Source organism: Gopherus evgoodei, chromosome 10, assembly GCF_007399415.2.
Source record: "Gopherus evgoodei ecotype Sinaloan lineage chromosome 10, rGopEvg1_v1.p, whole genome shotgun sequence".
Taxonomy (NCBI): domain Eukaryota; kingdom Metazoa; phylum Chordata; order Testudines; family Testudinidae; genus Gopherus; species Gopherus evgoodei.
The window spans coordinates 52,503,471-52,525,059 of NC_044331.1; the positions used below are offsets into that span (position 1 = coordinate 52,503,471).

Consider the following 21,589-nt stretch of genomic DNA (forward strand, 5'->3'; position numbering starts at 1 on the left):
GTTCATGGTCACCTGGTTGAAATAGGGGAATTTTTGTAAGGGAACAGTAATCCCCTGTTTGGTGATTCCCGGCACATTAGACCCCAGTCATGCTGAGCTGTTTGAGCTTGGCTAAAAGGGATCATCCCGGAGAATAGCCATGCGGAGGCAGGGAGGAGTGTCCTGCACATCCACCCCAAAACCGCCGCCCCTCCTTTTAAATGGCAAACCCAACCGGCATTGGTTGCTATGTGAAAGGAGGGCTCTGCAGTTTGAAACCATTCCACATGTTATGAATGTGGAAGAAGCCAGCCCCGCATACTCTTTGGCTTACCATGGCTGCCTGGAAACCGAATTCTGTTGCCCAGCCGTGTGTGATGTGTTACCGTAACGGCAGGCACTCAATATAAAAGGCAAAATGCAACTTTGTACCTAGAACACATGTGCTGTCTGCTGTGAGTTGCTTGATTCTCTGTGAAACAGTCTCCCTTTTGTTCTCAGAAATGTATCTTCTTAAATTCTGCTCTCCCTTTCTTCCTCCCTGCAGCAGCAAATGTTTCTGTGCTCTCCATATCAACTCCGTCCCTGAGGTTATCGCAGATTAGAAGGTGAAAATACCGCACTCACAATTACCTGTTTTCAGAGCTCATGCAGTCCTCCAGAACTGCTATGGCACAGCTGAATGCATGGAGACATTCACTGGTAGTGAGCTTTCAAAGCATACAGTGAGTGTGATCGGAACACACAGGAGGAGATGCTGAGGCTAATGGGGGAGTAAACAGACATGATGAGGCATCTGGTGGAGCTGCAGGAAAGGCAACTAGAGTACAGACCCCCACTGCATCCATTGTGTAACTGCCTGCCCTCCTCGCCAAGTTCCATATCCTCCTCACCCAGATGCCCAAGAACATTGGAGGGGAGCCTCCAGGCACCCAGCCACTCAACTCCAGGGGGTGGCCCAAGCAACAGAAGGCTGTCATTCAAACAGCATTGATTTGTAGTGTGGCTACAATAAGCTATGTGGCCTTGTCCTTCCCTCCTCCCTCACCCCACCCGGGCTGCCTTTTACTAGTCAGTGTTGTCAGTGATCTCAGGTTTTTTTTTAAATAAAGAATGAATGAATGGATTCAGAACAATAGTGACTTTATTTCCTTTGCCAGCTGTGGTCAAAGATGGGGAGGGGGATTGCCTTACAGGAAAGTACATTCACCAAAGGGGGCAGCTTTGCATCAAAGACAAACACACACAACTGTCACACCATAGCCTGATGAGTCATGAAACTGTTTTTCAAAGCCCCTCTGAGTGCAGTGTGCCTTGGTGTGCTTTTCTAATTGCCTTGCTGTCTGGTTGTTCAATATTGGCCGCCAGGCAATTTGCCTCAACCTCCCACCCCGCCATAAACGTCTCCCCCTTACTGTCACAGATATTATGGCGCACACAGCAAGCAGCAGTAACAATGGGAATATTGAGTATCGGAGGGGTAGCCGTGTTAGTCTGAATCTGTAAAAGCAGCAAAGAGTCCTGTGGCACCTTATAGACTAACAGACATTTGGGAGCATGAGCTTTCGTGGGTGAATACCCACTTCGTCAGATGCATGTAGTGGAAATTTCCAGGGGCAGGTATATATATGCAGGCAAGCTAGAGATAATGAGGTAGTTCAATCAGGGAGGGTGAGGCCCTGTTCTAGCAGTTGAGGTGTGAAAACCAAGGGAGGAGAAACTGGTTCTGTAATTGGCAAGCCATTCACAGTCTTTGTTTAATCCTGAGCTGATGGTGTCAAATTTGCAGATGAACTGAAGCTCAGCAGTTTCTCTTTGAAGTCTGGTCCTGAAGTTTTTTTGCTGCAGGATGGCCACCTTAAGGTCTGCTATAGTGTGCCCAGGGAGGTTGAAATGTTCTCCTACAGGTTTTTGTATATTGCCATTCCTAATATCTGATTTGTGTCCGTTTATCCTTTTCCGTAGCGACTGTCCAGTTTGGCCGATGAACATAGCAGAGGGGCATTGCTGGCATATGATGGCGTATATTACATTGGTGGACTTGCAGGTGAATGAACCGGTGATGGTGTGGCTGATCTGGTTAGGTCCTGTGATGGTGTCGCTGGTGTAGATATGTGGGCAGAGTGGGCATCGAGATTTGTTGCATGGATTGGTTCCTGAGCTAGAGTTACTATGGTGCAGTGTGCAGTTACTGGTGAGAATATGTTTCAGGTTGGCAGGTTGCCTGTGGGCGAGGACTGGCCTGCCACCCACGGCCTGTGAAAGTGTGGGATCATTGTCCAGGATGGGTTGTAGGTCCCTGATGATGCGTTGGAGAGGTTTTAGCTGGGGACTGTATGTGATGGCCAGTGGAGTCCTGTTGGTTTCTTTCTTGGGTTTGTCTTGCAGTAGGAGGCTTCTGGGTACATGTCTGGCTCTGTTGATCTGTTTCCTTATTTCTTCATGTGGGTATTATAGTTTTGAGAATGCTTGGCGGAGATTTTGTAGGTGTTGGTCTCTGTCTGAGGGGTTAGAGCAGATGCGGTTGTACCTCAGTGCTTGGCTGTAGACAATGGATTGTGTGATGTGCCCGGGATGGAAGCTGGAGGCATGAAGGTAGGCATAGCGGTCAGTAGGTTTTCGGTATAGGGTGGTGGTAATGTGACCATCACTTATTTGCACCGTGGTGTCTAGGAAGTGGACCTCCTGTGTAGATTGGTCCAGGCTGAGGTTGATGGTGGGGTGGAAGCTGTTGAAATTGTGGTGGAATTTTTCCAGAGACTCCTTCCCGTGGGTCCAGATGATGATGTCATCAATGTAGCGTAGGTAGAGAAGGGGCGTGAGTGGATGAGAGCTGAGGAAGCGTTGTTCCAGGTCGGCCATAAACATATTGGCATATTGTGGGGCCATGCGGATGCCCATAGCTGTGCCATTGATCTGGAGATATATATTGTCATTAAATTTGAAATAGTTGTGTGTGAGGATAAAGGCACAGAACTCAGCAGCCAGTTGTGCTGTAGCATCATCAGGGATACTATTCCTGACAGCTTGTATTCCATCTGTGTGTGGGATGTTCGTGTAGAGAGCCTCTACATCCATGGTGGCTAGGATGGTGTTTTCTGGAAGGTCACCAATGCCTTGTAGTTTCCTCAGGAAATCAGTGGTATCACGGAGATAGCTGGGAGTGCTGGTGGCATAGGGTCTGAGTAGAGAGTCCACATATCCAGACAGTCCTTCAGTGAGAGTGCCAATGCCCGAGATGATGGGGCGTCCAGGATTTCCGGGTTTGTGGATCTTGGGTAGTAGACAGAATAACCCTGGTGGGGGCTCTAAGGGTATGTTGATTTGTTCCAGTGTTAGTGTAGGGTGTGTCCTGAGTAGATGTTGCAGTTTCTTAGTGTATTCCTCAGTGGGATCTGAGGGAAGTGGTCTGTAGAATTTGATGTTGGAGAGTTGTCTGGCAGCCTTGTTTTGGTAGTCAGACCTGTACACGATGACAACAGCACCTTCTTTATCAGCCTCTTTGATTATAATGTCTGGGTGGTTTCTGAGGGAATATTGCTAATGGGAATATTGCTTTCGCTGAGGTCTAACCTACTTAGCAAACAGCACCAGCACCCTTTTAAACGTCCAAAGGCACATTCTACCACCATTCTGCATTTGCTCAGTCTATAGTTGAACTGCTCCTTACTGCTGTCCAGGCTGCCTATGTACGGCTTCATGAGTCATGGGAGCAAGGGGTAGGCTGGGTCCCCAAGGATAACTATTGGCATTTCAACGTCCCCAATGGTAATTTTCTGGTCTGGGAAGAAAGTCCCTTCTTGCAGCTGTTCAAATAGCCCAGAGTTCCAAAAGATGGAGGATCATGCACCTTTCCCGACCATCCCACATTGATGTCAGTGAAATGACCCTTGTGATCCACCAGTGCTTACAACACCATTGAGAAGTACCCTTTGCAGTTTATGTACTGTTTAGCAAGGTGGTCCAGTGCCAAGATAGGAATATGCATTCTGTCTATCACCCCACCACAGTTAGGGAACTCCATTGCAGCAAAGCCATCCACTGTGACCTGCACATTTCCAAGAGTCAGTACCCTTGTTAGCAGAAAATTATTGATTGCCTTGGCTACTTGGATCACAGCAGCCCCCACACTAGATTTGCCCACTCCGAATTGATTCCCGACTGACCGATGTCAATCAGGCATTGCAAACTTCCACAGGGCTAATGTCACTCGCTTCTCAGCTGTTCTGGCAGGTTTCATCTTGGTATTCCTGCACTTCAGGGTGGGGGAAAGTAACTCACAAAGTTCCATGAAAGTGGCCTTATGCATGCGAAGTTTCGCAACCACTGGGGATCATCCCATACCTGCAACACTATGCGGTCCCACCAGTCTGTGCTTGTTTTCCGGGCCCAGAATTGGCATTCCACTGTATCAACATGATATCCCAATTGCCACATCCCTAGCTTTCAGGAACATCTGTGTCCATGTCCTCCTCCCAATCTTCCTCGTGCCGTGGTCGTGCTGGTGGCTCCTAGCTAAGCTCTGCACATACTGCAGAATAATGTGTGAGGTGTTTACAAAAGTAGTGTGCAGCTGAGCAGGCTCCATGCTTGCCGTGCTATGGCGTCTGCATGGATAACCCAGGAGAAAAGGTGCAAAACGATTATTTGCCATTGCTTTCAGAGAGGGAGGGAGGGGAGACTTGATGACATATACTCAAACCACCCGCAGCAATGTTTTTGCCCCATCAGGCATTGGGAGCTTAACTCAGAATTTTAGTGGGCAGTGGGTACTGTGGGATAGTTACCCACAGTGCACCACTCTGTGAGTCGGTGCTAGCTACAGTATTGAGGACGCGCTCCACCGACCTAATGCGCTTAGTGGGGACACGCACGATCAACTGTACATAATCGGTTGCTAAAGATCAACTTCTATAAAATGGACCTAATTTCGTAGTGTAGACATGCCCCTAGTGTGAAACCATGAGGTAGGCACCCCATTGATAACCTTTTGCCATGATGAAAATCCGTTTCCTGACTCTTTTTGGTCCAGGACAGTATTTTGCCTCTCAGCTCATGACTACATTTTTTCTTTAGTAGCCTCTTGTGAGGGACCTTTTCTAAATCCTTTTGAAAGTCTAAATGAATTATGTCAATTATTTCTCCTTTATCTCCTGTTTTATTGACATACTCAAAAATGTGATAGATTAGTGAAACATGATTTTCCTTTGCAGAAACTGAGCTGTTTAGAGCATATCATATAATGATTTTCCAGATGCTCTTATTCTGTTTTTAATTATTGTTTCAACACTGAGTAGGAGGATGAGGCTATTGAGAGGAGTGAGGCCTCGAGGAAGGGGGGAAGAGGGAATGGTAACTAACCAGTATCCCTGTATATACAGGATTTCAGCATAATCCAGTTGCTTTCCTGTTGAAGCCTTAACTTTTATATTTTCTTATTTTTATTATTTTTTTAACTGTACAGTCTTAACCTTGCATTAACAGTTATTTGACGTGTAATTTACAGCATAGATGGCAAAAATGCAGTCCAGCACAATATTTCTAATGTGTTCCATTGGAGAGTATCCTGTTTATTATCTGTATTCCACCTGTGAGTCCCTTATCATGCTGCTGATCCAGAGTCCACATTAGAGGCAAGGAGTCCTTTAAGAAAAGGCCGCTGAGTAGAGAGCCACTTGCACTAATTTATAGGTGACATATTAATACATATTTAACTTTATTTTAGTGTGACGATGATGTACATTACTGTACAGTACACCTCTACCCCGATATAACGCTGTCCTCAGGAGCCAAAAAATCTTACCACGTTATAGGTGAAACCGTGTTATATCAAACTTGCTTTGATCCGCTGGAGTGCACAGCCCCACCCTCCAGAGCACTGCTTTACCGCGTTATATCCGAATTCGTGTTATATCGGGTCGTGTTATATCGGGGTAGAGGCTTATATACAGAGTTTTAAATTATGCACTAAGACTTTTAGACCACCAAAACAGGATTTTTAATATGCTTTGTGACAGCTTTGGAGAAGTTCTTTGGATGGAGCCAGACTCCATACAACATAGGCTGAGATGGGCGTGGGTGGAATGGAAAGTTTACCATTGAACTCTCTCAATCCCGGGGCTGTTGTGTGCAGTCGGTTCCCCAGCATAAATTAGGGCAGGCTGAGGGTTGCTTTGACTTATGCTGGCTATTATAACAGCCCTAATGAGCTGAAACTACAACCAAGGATTGTTAAGGCTTAAGATTATCCCAGCCTTGGCCTTTGTACTAGCAGCCCAGGTAGGTGGCAGTGTCTATTGCAGCTTTCTGTTATTGCATGAGGTGGTAGAGCTTTCTCCAGAAGCAGGATGTACTGGCACAAAGTAGCTACCTCACATTAGAGAATCTGGTCCTGTATGTGCATGGAAAAGCATGTTTCATCTGTCTAAATATGTTACTACCATACATTATAAATTAATTCACAGGGATTAAACACAGTACATAATAGCCTATTATACTCAGTAATTCAGGTAAATATTACCCATAAAACTCTGAAGTAAGAAGATCATCTGGGATTGTTCACTGGCATTCCCCTTTCTGCTTATTGTTTTCAGTTCTGCTGTTTAGTTTTCATTTAACCACATAGCAGTTATTCACAATAGCATTTTGTGGCCTTACGCAGTATCCAGCTAAAATTGCAGTATAGTTAGACATCCTATCATGCAATTCTTATTGAAAGGGAATCTTGGAATATGGACAGTTTTGAGAGTCTACTTGTGGCAGTGAAAATGACTCTGTTGTGAAATGAATAATGTTCTGATGGTATCTGAATATTTCTGTTTTCAATTTTTTGTCTTCTTGCAGACATGTCCTTCATGTAGTGTTACGTTTGCTCCCAGCAGTGATGTCACTATAGAGGAAGGAGCTATCCAAAATGGCTGTCAGGATGAACATAAAAACAATATCAAGGTAACTTACGCTTTCTCACTCCTGAATCCCCTGCATCAGTTTTAATAGCCTCATTTTTGTACTGGGTTCCTCCTCACTTCAATATAACTGGCAAGCAGCAGAGCCAATTTCAGAATTCAGAATTTCAGCATAATCCAGTAGAATTTGGGCACCAAATTCTAGTCATTCTGGCCAATGTTTCCAAAAGTGACTAGTCATCTTGCATGACTTAATTTTTTAGTGCCCAACTTGACACCTTAGAGGACTTGATTTTCAGAAATTGCTGAGCACCTGACCTCTGAATGTCTGACTACTTTAAAATATCTCAAGTTGGAAACCCAAAAACTGATACACTCAATATCACTTTTATGAAATTATTTCAACCTATGGTGTTCTCTTCTCAGTTACACCTCTGCCTTAAATAATAGATAGGCACAGAAGAAGCAGTATTGTATTTATTTGGATAAAATATATGACCCAAAGTGTTAACATAACCCAGTCACTCTCCAGTATTAAACAGTGTTAAACAAGGGTTGGGTTTTGTATACAGAGACTTCAGCCTGCTTAGTACCATGGCAAACACACCACTGAAAACCCTTATAACCTTTTATTAAAGATAAAGAAAAGAAGGAAAAACAGTTAAAGTGTTGAAATGTGAAGTATTAATTAAGGTTTTCATTTTAACAATATTCCTGGTTCTCTTTCCCTTAGCTTGAGAGTTTTAGAAGGAAAACTCCCCTTGCTTGACAGTCTTTTAGATGGTATCAAAGATGGTAATAACAACTCTTGATTACAAGAGAAGAAGATAGTTGAGATGGGCTATAGCTATTGTTATTACTGCTGTTGATAAAGTGTCATCTTGTTTCATCTCAGAGGTGTTTGGTATTCAGCTGAAGCTGGTAGGGGTTGGCAATGCCATCTGGATCCCTCTCTCTGATCTGGTCTGGTTCAGGTGATCTCTCAGGATCAGAATGACGAAGGCCCGGGGTCCTAGTGTGGGTGACAGCCATGATGGCAAAGCTCACCCCAGTAGCCTCCGTCTGTTCCTTCTCTTTTCCCTCTAATGTCTGTTCTTTTAGGACCCACAGAGGGAATGGTGGGTGGAACAGCCTATTCCACATTATGTTATTCACCAATTAGGCCTAATTTCTGACACCAATTTTGGTTCATTAATTTCCAGACCCACATTTTCTTGCTTACCACGCATCATCTTAACACAGTCCTTGAATTATAAATCAGCACAGACATCTTTTAAGCTCAGAAAGGGCAGAATATGCAGTGAATGCAATCTTATTTGAGCCTACTGTATTGAGTCCAGTATGCTTATACTACAACTCCACCATCATTCGCTCTGAGGGAGTAGAGCAGAGTGGCTACAGGAAATTTCTATTCTTCTTCGAGTGCTTGTTCATTCTTCGAGTGCTTGTTCATGTAGTTTCTAATCAAGTGTGTGCATGCACACGTGCACAGTAGCCAGAAGATTTTTCCCTAGCAGTATCTGTCAGGTCAGCCTTGGTGCTCCCTGGAGTTGCGCCTTCATGGCGCTCAATATATAGCCCTGCCAATTTACCACCCTCTCAGTTCCTTCTTACCATCAGTGATAGTTAGCTGGAATTTCCCTGTGCTGTTGTCTTGACAAGCACATTTAGCAGTTTCTTACGTTGTTCTCTATTAGTTTTCCATTGTTCGTTAATAGTAGTTGGTAGTTCATTAGTGTTACATAAGTTTCCTTTGCGGGGGTGAATTCCCTCCTACACTCTCCTGATGCTGGAACATGCCAGGGTCTCCAGGCTTCAAAGCCAGCGAAGCCTGCAGCAAGAGTTTGCCCAGAAGCGATCCTCACACCTCCTGTCTAAATGTTTAGGAGAGGGCCAGCAGAAGGATCATTGTGCCATTTGTAAGACCTTTAGGTGCAGGACTTTAAAAGATAGAGAGCAGTGCCCAAAGGTCTTGTTGATGGAGGCAGCACTCCACCCCCCAGTCCGACTCTGGGTCGATGGACTCTGTGCTAAGTATCTCCTCCTCAGTGTGGAGTGCTCTGGCACTGTCAGCACCGGTGCCAGGTAAGGATAAAGACTCATGGCACATCACAGCTCCACTCATGGCTCACATGCCCCACGCAGGCACTGTTCGCAATCACTGGAGCCGCAAAAGAAGAGGCGGCTGGAGAGGGGTTGCTCTCCCCCTTCTAGGCCTAAGGAGCCTGCCACTGTTAGACCCAAGTTGGGCCACACTAGTGCTTCTCCACCGGCGATGGTCGTGCTAACTCTTGCCTGCATAGAAGGGCAGTTGAGTCCGGACCCTCCTCGCTCACCGAGGCCGAGCTGTGAGCCGCACCTCCCTTTGACACCAGAGGCATCTGAAGCAGCCCAGGAACTGCTTCACCTCATGGCAGCATTCTTTCCTCCCAAACAGGACAGGTCACCAGCGCCGGTTGTTCCCCGGGCCCACTATGATGGCCAGCTGATCTCCAACCCCAGCGCGCCATCCCCGGCACCGAAGCAGACCCAGGAGCCATGCCAATCCCTGAGGGCTTGGCACGAAAGCACGGTGCCTAGAAGTACCACTCCCTCGTGGTCATCGTTTTCAGACACCTCGGAGTCAGAGTCAGACTCCTATCAGTCCCAGAGGAGTAGGAGCAGATGGTCCACGTCAACTTGGGACCAACACCCTTACCCAGCACAGTGGCCTGCCCAATGGCAGCTCCCAGTGCAATGGCCCTTTTGGACTCCCTGGGCTTTTCATCAAAGCCAAGGTTGCAGCCAAGAGTCTCATTCCAGGGCAACGTCGGTGGCCTCTGCCTTGTTTGTCCCACCCGCCAGCACCAGCAGGGCTGGGGATAGGCCTATTACCACCCTGCACTACCATCTCGAGGCCTCCAGCACAGCCGGCACTGGGCCTGGCATCAGCAGGGACTCCAGTGGCGACACTGACTCCGGCGCCAACGGCGATTCTGACATTGAGAATGATATCGGCACTGATGACACTTCTGGCACTGGCGGTGCCTGCGTCGGTGTATGCAGTCCCTACACTGAGGGGCGTGACACCATCTGAGTGCCGTAGGACCCATCGGTGCAGCAGGAAAGGAGCAGCCACCACTCATGGGGGTCTCTCTTCACCAAATGAGGCGTTGGCGGGAATGGTGACAGCCCCGGCCTTGGAGGACAACAAGATTCTGCAGAAATTGTTGTGGAGGGTTTCCCAGGACTTGGGCATTCAGGTAGAGGAGGTAGTGGAGGATGCAGATCCAATGGTGGACATCCTCGCCTCCTCCAGACCTGCATGTATTGGCCTGCCCCTCATAACGACCATCTCTGATACCACGAAAACTCTAGCAAATCCCAGCCTCATTGCCCCCTATGGCTAAGCACAATGAAAGTCACTACTCTGTGCCATCCAAGGGTTATGAGCATTTATACAGGCATCCCACACCTGACTCTCTCATGGTCGATGCTGCCAATCATTGTGAGCGTCAGGGCTTCCAGAGGCCTTCCTCGAAGAATTGGGAGGCTAAAAAGCTTGTCCTTTATGGGAGAAAGGTCTATTCCACTGGAGGCTTGCAGCTCCGCATATCCAATCAGCAGGCCATCGTCAGCAGGTACTCCTACCACACCTGCTCGGTGATGGCCAAATTCACAGAGCTGCTCCCCTTGGATTCCCGTACCGAGTTTTCAGTGTTGGTTGAGGAAGGGAGACTCATCTCAAGGGTGTCCTTTCAGGTAGCACTTGACGGAACAGATGCAGCCACCAGGGTTATGGCCACAGGAGTGGCTAGGAGAAGGGGCTCATGGCTCCAGGTTTCTGGCCTCCCCTGTGAGGTACAGCAAACCATTCAGGGCCTGCCTTTTGAGGGTGAGACTCTCAGAAAAAAAATGACAAAAGGCTAAACACCCTTAAAGACTCCAGAGCCATCCTCAAGGCCTCTATATGCCTTCAACGCAGCGGAGACACTTCTGTCCACAGCCTCCTCAATGGTTTGGTCATCAGAACTGCCAAGATGACTCCAGAAGGAGAAATTGGAGTGGCAGGAGAAGGCCATGTCAACCCTCTAGCCAGGGCTCAGAGCAATCCAAGGCATCTTCAGGGGCCAAACTGGCCTTTTAAAGGTGAGGTCGAGGACAGTGCACCAGAGCAAGATCTGGATCCACCTCACCTTACCTTTTCATTCTGGTTATCCCCTTTCTACCATGCATGGTCCTGTATTACTTCGGACCCCGCTGGGTGCTCCACACGATAGGGGATACTCCATCCAATTCTGTCCCCCCCACACCCTTCCACCTCGCTTCCCCTTCCCTCTTCAGAGACACCTCTCATGAGCAACTCCTTATACGTGAGGTTCACTCACTACTATCGCTAGGGGCAGTGGAAGAGGTTCCTCAGGAGCAGAAGGGCAAGAGCTTCTATTCCCAGTATTTCCTAATACCGAAAGCCAAAGGCAGCCTCAGGCCTGTCTTGGACCTGCAAGAACTCAAGTTCATTAAGAATCTCATGTTCCGCATGGTCTTTTTAGCCTCCCTTTGCTGGATCCAACAGACTGATATGACACCCCTCGACTTGAAGGACACATATTTTCATATTGCAGTTACTCAGCCGCACAGAAAGTACCTCAGGTTTGTGGTGTACAGTACCCACTACCAATTCATAGTCCTTCTGTTCAGCCTGTCAACAGCACCTTGAGTTTTCATCAAGTGCATGGCAGTTGTCGTGTTTCCATACCTCGATGACTGGCTGATCAAGGGCCGCTCCAGGACCCAAGTGGAAGCTCAGGTCAGATTCATCAGAATCACCTTTGACAACCTGGGTCTCCTTCTTAACAAAGCAAAATCGACTCTGTCCCCTGTCCAGAGGATAGAGTTTATAGGGTCAGTACTGTGGACTCGACACAAGCCAGGGCATACTTGTTGGAAGCAATGTTTCAGGGCCTGACAGATATCATTCGAGGCATCAGACAGTTTCCCACCACCACAGCAAGGAACTGCCTGAAGCTTCTTGGTCACATGGCTGCCTGTACCTACATGGTGCAGCATGCCAGACTCAGGCTTCGACCCTTCAGTCATGGCTGCGTCAGTGTATCTCCCAGCCTGGGACAGTTTGTACAGGATCGTGACTCTGCCTCACCCAGAGCTCGACCCCCTCCTGCATTGGCTCAACCCTCAGGAGGTGTGCTCAGGGGGTCCCCTTCACCAGTCTGCAGCCATCTCTCTCGCTAGTGACTTCAGACTTGGGCTGGGAAGCTCATCTGGGAGACTGCAGGACCCAAGGTCTCTGGTTTCACACAGACCTGGCTCTCCACATCAACATCAGAGAGTTGAAAGTGATGCTGTAGGACTTCTGTGTGGAACATTCAGTACACCTGCAAGCAGGCCACTCGGTGTTCATAGAATCATAGAATATCAGGGTTGGAATGGACCTCAGGAGGTCATCTAGTCCAACCCCCTGCTCAAAGCAGGACCAATTCCCAACTAAATCATCCCAGCCAAGGCTTTGTCAAGCCTGACCTTAAAAACCTCTAAGGAAGGAGATTCCACCACCTCCCTAGGTAACCCATTCCAGTGCTTCACCACCCTCCTAGTGAAAAAGTTTTTCTTAATATCCAACCTAAACCTCCCCCACTGCAATTTGAGACCATTGCTTCTTGTTCTGTCATCTGGTACCATTGAGAAAGTCTAGATCCATCCTCTTTGGAACCCCCTTTCAGGTAGTTGAAAGCAGCTATCAAATCCCCCCTCATTCTTCTCTTCTGCAGACTAAACAATCCCAGTTCCCTCACCCTCTCCTCATAAGTCATGTGCTCCATCCCCTTAATCATTTTTGTTGCCCTCCGCTGGACTCTTTCCAATTTTTCCACATCCTTCTTATAGTGTGGGGCCCAAAACTGGACACAGTACTCCAGATGAGGCCTCACCAATGTCAAATGGAGGGGAATGATCACATCCCTCGATCTGCTGGCAATGCCTCTACTTATACAGCCCAAAATGCCATTAGCCTTCTTGGCAACAAGAGCACACTGTTGACTCATATCCAGCTTCTCATCCACTGTAACCCCTAGGTCCTTTTCTGCAGAATGCTGCCTAGCCATTCGGTCCCTAGTCTGTAACAGTGCATGGGATTCTTTTGTCCTAAGTCCAGGATTCTGCACTTGTCCTTGGCCCAGTCCTCTAATTTGTCTAGGTCCCTCTGTATCTTATCCCTACCCTCCAGCATATCTACCACTTCTCCCAGTTTAGTGTCATCTGCAGACTTGCTGAGAGTGCAGTCCATGCTGTCCTCCAGATCATTAATGAAGATATTGAACAAAACTGGCCCCGGGACCGACCCTTGGGGCACAGCACTTGAACCCGGCTGCCAACTAGACATGAAGCCGTTGGTCACTACCCGTTGAGCCCAACGATCTAGCTTTCTGTCCACCTTCTAGTCCATTCATCCAGCCCATACTACTTTAACTTGCCGGCAAGAATACTGTGGGAGACCATATCAAAAGCTTTGCTAAAGTCAAGGAATAACACATCCACTGCTTTTCCCTCATCCACAGAGCCAGTTATCTCCTCATAGAAGGCAATTAGGTTAGTCAGGCATGACTTGCCCTCGGTGAATCCATGCTGACTGTTCCTGATCACTTTCCTCTCCTCTAAGTGCTTCAGAATTGATTCCTTGAGGACCTGCTCTATGATTTTTCCAGGGACTGAGGTGAGGCTGACTGGCCAGTAGTTCCCTGAATCGTCCTTCTTCCCTTTTTTAAAGATGGGCATTACATTAGCCTTTTTCCAGTCATCCGGGACCTCCCCCGATCGCCATGAGTTTTCAAAGATAATGGCCAATGGCTCTGCAATCACATCCGCCAACTCCTTTAGCACCCTCAGATGCAGCACATCCGGCCCCATGGACTTGTGCTCATCCAGTTTTTCTAAATAGTCTCGAACCCCTTCTTTCTCCACAGAGGGCTGGTTACCTTCTCCCCATACTGTGCTGCCCAGTGCAGCAGTCTAGGAGCTGACCTTGTTTGTGAAGACAGAGGCAAAAAAAGCATTGAGTACATTAGCTTTTTCCACATCCTCTGTCATTAAGTTGCCACCCTCATTCAGTAAGGGGCCCACACTTTCCTTGACTTTCTTCTTGTTGCTAACACACCTGAAGAAACCCTTCTTGTTACTCTTAACATCTCTTGCTAGCTGCAACTCCAAGTGTGATTTGGCCTTCCTGATTTCACTCCTGCATGCCTGAGCAATATTTTTATACTCCTCCCTGGTCATTTGTCCACTCTTCCACTTCTTGTAAGCTGCTTTTTTGCGTTTAAGATCAGCAAGGATTTCACTGTTAAGCCAAGCTGGTCGCCTGCCATATTTACTATTCTTTCTACACATCGGGATGGTTTGTTCCTGCAACCTCAATAAGGATTCTTTAAAATACAACCAGCTCTCCTGGACTCCTTTCTCCCTCATGTTGTTCTCCCTGGGGATCCTGCCCATCGGTTCCCTGAGGGAGTCAGTCTGCTTTCCTGAAGTCCAGGGTCTATATTCTGCTGCTCTCCTTTCTTCTTTGTGTCAGGATTCTGAAGTCGACCATCTCATGGTCACTGCCTCCCAAGTTCCCATCCACTTTTTCTTCCCCTACTAATTCTTCCCTGTTTGTGAGCTTCAGGTCTAGAAGAGCTCTGCCCTTAGTTGGTTCCCCCAACACTTGCACCAGGAAATTGTCCCCTACACTTTCCAAAAACTTCCTGGATTGTCTGTGCGCCGCTGTATTGCTCTCCCAGCAGATATCAGGGTGATTAAAGTCTCCCATGAGAACGAGGGCCTGCGATCTAGTAACTTCTGCTAGTTGTCGGAAGAAAGCCTCGTCCCCTTCATCCCCCTGGTCTGGTGGTCTATAGCAGACACCCACCATGACATCACTCTTGTTGCTCACACTTCTAAACTTAATCCAGAGACTCTCAGGTTTTTCTGCAGTTTCATACCAGAGCTCTGAGCAGTCATACTGCTCTCTTACATATAATGCAACTCCCCCACCTTTTCTGCCCTGCCTGTCCTTCCTGAACAGTTTATATGCATCCATGACAGTACTCCAGTCATGTGAGTTGTCCCACCAAGTCTCTGTTATTCCAGTCACATCATAGTTCCTTGTCTGTGCCAGGACTTCCAATTCTCCCTGCTTGTTTCCCAGGCTTCTTGCATGTGTGTATAGGCACTTAAGATAACTCGCTGATTTTCCTGCCTTCTCAGTCTGAGACAGGAGTCCTCCCCTCTTGCACTCTCCTGCTTGTGCTTCCTCCCAGTATCCCATTTTCCCACTTACCTCAGGGCTTTGGTCTCCTTCCCCCCGTGAACCTAATTTAAAGCCCTCCTCACTAGGTTAGCCAGCTTGCTTGCAAAGATGCTCTTCCCTCTCTTTGTTAGGTGGAGCCTGTCTCTGCCTAGCATTTCTCCTTCTTGAAACACCATCCCATGGTCGAAGAATCCAAAGCTTTCTCTCCGACACCACCTGCATAGCCATTCATTGACTTCCACAATTCGATGATCTCTACCCAGGCCTTTTCCCTGCACAGGGAGGATGGATGAGAACACCATTGCATCTCAAACTCCTTTATCCTTTTTCCCAGAGCCACGTAGTCTGCAGTGATCCACTCAAGGTCATTCTTGGCAGTATCATTGCTTCCCATGTGGAGAAGCAGGAAGGGGTAGCAATCCGATGGCTTAATGAGTCTCGGCAGTGTTTGCTAACCTTATGATCAAGCGATTTCTAAAAGGACTCGACAGATTGTATCCTCACACCCTGTCCCCATCTGAGACCTCAACCTGATCCTCTCTAGGCTCATGGGACCACCCTTTGGACCATTGACGACATGCTCCCTGCTCTACCTCTCTTACAAGGTGGCGTTCCTGGTAGCTATAACCTCGGCCAGGAGGGTGTCTGAGCTCAAGGCCCTAACATCAGACACTCCCTATACTGTGTTCTATAAGGACAAGGTTCAGATCAGGCCTCACCCTACTTTCCTCTCAAAGGTTGTGTCATAGTTTCACATCAACCAGGACATCTTTCTCCCGGTACTCTAATCTGCACTCTGCTGGCAGGAAGCAGAGACTTCACTCACTGTATGTACGTAGGGCTATCATAACCTTATTCCCAGATTTGGACCTTAGCGTCCAAAATATGGGGGTTAGCATGAAAACCTCCAAGCTTAGCTACCAGCTTGGACCTGGTACTTGCTGCCACCACCCAAAAAATTAGAGTGTTTTGGGGCACTCTGGTCCCCCTGAAAAACCTTCCCTGGGGACCCCAAGACCCAAATCCCTTGAGTCTCACAACCAAGGGAAATAATCCTTTTTCCCTTCCCCCCTCCAGATGCTCCTGGAGAGATACACAGACACAAGCTCTGTGAATCCAAACCGAGGGACTTGCCCTCTCCGTTTCCAATCCTGGAACAAAAGCACTTTCCTCTTCACCCAGAGGAAATGCAAAATCAGGCTAGCAATCCAACACACAGATCTCCCCTTGATTTCTTCCTCCCACCAATTCCCTGGTGAGTACAGACTTAATTTCCCTGAAGTAAAGAAAACTCCAACAGGTCTTAAAAGAAAGCTTTATATAAAAAAGAAAGAAAAATACATACAAATGTTCTCTCTGTATTAAGATGATATAACAAAGGGTCGATTGCTTAAAAGAATATTGAATAAACAGCCTTATTCAAAAAGAATACAAATCAAAGCACTCCAGCACTTATATTCATGCAAATACCAAAGAAAAGAAACCATATAACTTACTATCTGATCTCTTTGTCCTTACACTTAGAAACAGAAGATTAGAAAATAGAACTACTTCTCCAAAGCTCAGAGACAGCAGGCAGACAGACAAAAGACTCAGACACACAATTCCCTCCACCCAAAGTTGAAAAAATCCAGTTTCCTGATTGGTTCTCTGGTCAGGTGTTTCAGGTGAAAGAGACATTAACCCTTAGCTATCTGTTTATGACAAGGGCGCTAGCCTTTTACATCGAGAGAACGAAGCCATTCAGAAAATCAGTCCAGTTATTTGTGGCAGTGACAGACAGAATGAAAGATCTGCCTGTGTCATCACAATGCATTTTGTCGTGGACCACATCCTGCATTTGTGAGTGCTACAACCTGGCTGGGGTTCACGCACCCCCAATCATTGTGCACTCTACCAGAGTGGAGGCTTCATCAACAGCATTCATAGTGCTGGTCCCGACTCATGAATTCTGCAGAACGGCAATGTGGACCTCCATCCACACTTTCACCACACACTATGCAATTACCCAGCAGGACAGAGACGATGCAGTCTTTGGACAAGCAGTGTTCCAATCAGTGGAAGACTGACCTCACCTCCTGAACTTAGGCTTCTCGTAACTGTTGTTCTTCATGTGTTGTTCATGTCCAGTCCAATACTCACACTCCTACCCCTCTGTTGGAGTTCCCAGAAAGAAGGACCTGAGGGGGTGGCTGGTTGGCAGGGCTGTATATTGAGCGCCATGAAAGCACGACTCCATGGGGTGCCCAGCCTGACCCAACAGATGCTGCGAGGGAAAAATCTTCCAGCTACTGTGCATATGTATGCGCACACATCTGATTGGAATGGACACGAACAACACATCTCGAAGAACAACAGTTATGAGAAGGTGAATAACCGTTTTTTCCAGTACAGGCCTCAGCACATCAGGAGGCAGTTACTTCAAAAGAAAGATGTTGTTGGTCATCTCGAAATGCTGAGGTGATATGCGTAGGATACTTTTATCCCTTCTGCTTCTGTTTAAGTGTCACCTACCACAAACCACCAGAGACTCCGTAAACCAAACAACCTCCACACAGGCTGAATTTTTCTTTGAGATTTCCACCACTGCAGCTCCATCAGTGGCAGCAGTGGTTATGATCCCTAGTGTATATTAGCTGTTGACATTTTAACCACAGTTTCATCTGTCCCTGCTTAGAGGAGGTCTGTGGAACGCTGCATAAAATGCCAGTAGTGTTTTCTACACTAGTGCCACTTTGAGCTGCAACAGTGGATAACTAAAAGAAAAATGCTAGCGTACGCAAGTTATATGTACTGTAGATGCAGCCGTGTTGGCCCCAGGATATTAGAGAGATGAGGGTGAGGTAATATCTTTTATTGGACCAACTTCTGTTGGTGAGGGACCCAAGTGATTGAGCCACACAGAGTTCAGAGACCTGAAGAAGAGCTGTGTGTGGCTTGAAAGCTTGTTTCTCTTACCAACAGAAGTTGGTCCAGTAAAAGATATTACCTCACCCTCCTTGTCTCTCAGTGTACACAAGGTCAGATGTGCCTCATTTATTCAGTGTAAATATTACCAAACAAAGCAAAACTGATATATAGATATATATAAATAGAAGCAAAAAACTAAAAACTAAAACATGCAGTGGCACTTGAGTCCCAGGTCCTACATACTTCTTAAGTTTCTTGAGGCGAATGGCAATAAGTTCCGTCTGGCAGACCTCTTTCCCTAGAGACTGCCCACTCTTCATAATCCCTTTATTAGAAATGCGTTATTGCTGCCTTTAGCTGCCAGCTTAGTGTGTTCAAGCACCTATCTCAGTTCTCCTAAACAACATAAGGAACTCGTCTGGCTCCTAACTTCCTGTGGAGTTCTCCTTTCCCAATATGCACCCCTCCTTATTAGAGGAAATTGGGATAGGGTGCATCAGTCAGTCTGCCAGTCACCATCAGAAACTACTGTACAGCTAGAGTTAGCAACATTTATTAAATAGGGATTTTCTGCTGCCACACAAGTAATTTGTTAAGATTAACAGAGTGGCGATAGCCCAGGAAAACCTTGAGCTGACGGAAGGGAAGATTTTTCTTAGGGATTTGAGCCTCTGCCAGAGAGCTGAAAGGAAAAAAGGCTAAGAGAAGTCACAGTCACAGAGTTTAAGGCCAGAAGGACCATCAGATCATCTAGTCCAGTGGTTCTCACAAATAATTTTTTGGTGACCACAGAGTGTGACCACTTTGCTGGTGGCTGCTCTGATAAATTTTTCCTAAAATACTTAACTTTAGGAAAAACAAATAAATATGTGCATGTACATGTCCAAATCATTGTAATTTATGTATGTAGTAGGAAGGCGGTAGGAAGTAGAGCTCCCCATTCAACGTTCCCATTCTTGTGCTTGGAGTGTGTCATGGAGCGGGAGCCCCTCACCCTGCTGGGGAGCTGCCAAGACCTGCAGCAGCTTGGAGCTGTTGAGCTGCTGCAGTAACTACAGCAACTGTAAACAGTGAGTGTGGCTCCAGGTAGGGAAAGCACCAACCCATCTCTTTGTTCCTGTCTCCTTCAGTCCTTCAGCAAGAGCCAGTCCTGGGGAAGGTGTGTCAGGAACTCACTAGCCACCTGTGGAGCTTGAGGATCTCCATGCCCCGGCTGGGCGGGAGAGGGGGAGCTGCCCAGGGGAGCACCTGAGACTGAACACAGCAGCCACCTCCACTGACAAGAGCCACCTCTGGCGCCATGCACACTTGCAACACTTGTCTCCAGAGGCTCTGCCCAGAGCCCCAAGGAGGCTGTGCGGTGCAGGGCTCTGATCCCTGCTGGCAGTGCCAACACAAACACCAAGGTGGCACATCTCGCTGCCTTTGGTAACAGCTATTCAGGAGCAACAGCTGGGCACTGCAGGGAGGGACCGCTGTTCCCTCCTCCCCCAAAAAATCTAAATTCATGCTTTGGAGGATGTCATGGTCACAAAAAAAATCTGCTAGTGGCCACATTTGAGAAATGTTGATCTAGTCTGATCTCCTTTGTATCACAGACCGTCAACACCATCCAGCAGCTGCACATGAAAACTAGACCAAAGTATTACAGCCCCGAGAAGGCTAAACCAATATGCAACAGGCAGAGAATAGGAGAAACCAAGGTGCACTCATGCCTGAAGCTCCTGCAATGGCTGGGATTTAATTATGGGAAATATACCCAGATAATCCTGGCAAGTGATCTTCCTTCCATGGTGCAAGGAGGGCAAAAAAAAAAAAAACCCCAAGGTCCCTGCCAATCTGACCTGGGGGAGAATTCCTTCCTGACCCCACGTATGGTGATTAGTTAGACACTCAGCAAATGAGTAACAATCAGCCACCTAAGCATGTGAGAGAGAAAGTGCTTGGTGCCACAGCACTGGCCTCCCTATCCAGCGTGTCAACTCCAGCTGTGGCCATTTCCAATGCTTCACAGGAAGGAGACTAAAAACAAACAAAAACACACCTCTTCCTGGACCAGAGGACCATCTGAAGCCCTGAACCATGAACTTTAGGAACAGAAGACATAAATTGGAAGGGACTCCTAGCCCCACCCCCAACCATCACAAGCAGCCCTGTGATACAATTGCTCTTCTAATTTCCAGCCTGAATTTGTTCATGGCCAGTTTATACCCTATTGTTCTTCCATATCAGGCTTCTCCACATCACTCTAAGGAAGCATACATTTTCATCAGTTTGCTCAAATGAGCAGAAAGAATTAAAAAAAAATAGTCTAAAGAGATATCTGTCATATTTTAGTTTCTATATAAACATTTTCTACAGTTAATGTATTTTCAGGCAAAGAAACTAAAGTGTTAATTAAAAGAAAAAAAAAACACCTTCAAGTGGGGTGGGAATTACCTGTTCACCAGCTCTTGATTTAGTGGATTCCTTATGGAGATGATCCTGATTTAAATTCCTCTAACCAAGTAATGTTTAAATATAAGTACCCTAGGTAAAAAAAGCTTCAGATGGAAAGGGATCATTCCTCATTGAACCTTCCTGTCTGCACTAGCATATCTTGCGAAAGGAATGAGGATCGTATAACACATAGTCTCTAAAGATATATTAGTTAAAAAAACTAATGAGATTCAGAAGGTATTATATATGGTCTTTTGGCAAGAATCAAGTATTCTGTCAGTTTAAATATCTGATATAGTAGTCTTTATTTGGAGACTATGGTCTGTCTTTGCAGAGGATGACTTATGAGCCAGATTAGTTGGGAGAAAGAATTTAAACAGAAAAATGTAAATGATTATTGGAAATTGTTTAAAAGCATTTTATTCGAGAACAAGCTAAAAAACAAACAAACAAAACCACAATCAAGAAGGAAGGCTGCACTGGCTAAAAAAGCCAACCAGGATTAGGGAGAAGTGAAGGCAACTGTAAAAACAAAACAATGTATAACAAATGGAAGAAAGGGAAAGTTGGTAGTATAAATATAAATCAGACGCTAGAAATCGTGTAAAATTGTTAATAGGAGGCAAAACAACACAAAGAGAAATCTATGACCAGAAGAGTTAAGGACAATAAGGAGGAGTTTTTCAAGTATATTTAGGAACAAAAGGTATCTTAACAATGGTATTGGTTCCTTACTAGATGAAAATCATGGAATTGTCAATAATAATGCAGAAAATGCAGAAGTGCTTGGTGAAAAAAACAGATGACATATTAGTATCATATGATAACACTTTCCATTCATTGGTAAATATGGAAGGTGTGGAACAGCAGCTACTAAAGATAGTCATTTTTAAATCAGCAGGTTCGGATGCCTGGCATTCAAGAGTTTTAAAATTGCTGACTGAGGAGCTCTCTGTACTATTAAGAGAGTATAACTTCCAATAAGTCTTGGAACCCTGGAGAAGTTCCAGAGGACTGAAGGAAAGCTAATGTTGTGCCACTATTGATATCTGTTTTTATGAGATTACAAGTT

General features: G+C 46.4%; 1 protein-coding gene across 6 annotated transcripts in view; it reads left to right on the plus strand.

Moving 5' to 3' along the window:
- ADCY9 (adenylate cyclase 9) overlaps window positions 1-21,589 on the plus strand; it is a 177,474-nt gene that overhangs the window by 86,576 nt on the left and 69,309 nt on the right. For all 6 annotated transcript variants that reach the window (XM_030579182.1, XM_030579179.1, XM_030579180.1 and 3 more), the window contains one exon: window positions 6,823-6,927. In XM_030579182.1, coding sequence (XP_030435042.1) covers window positions 6,823-6,927 — 105 coding nt within the window. The remainder of the gene's footprint in view (window positions 1-6,822; window positions 6,928-21,589) is intronic.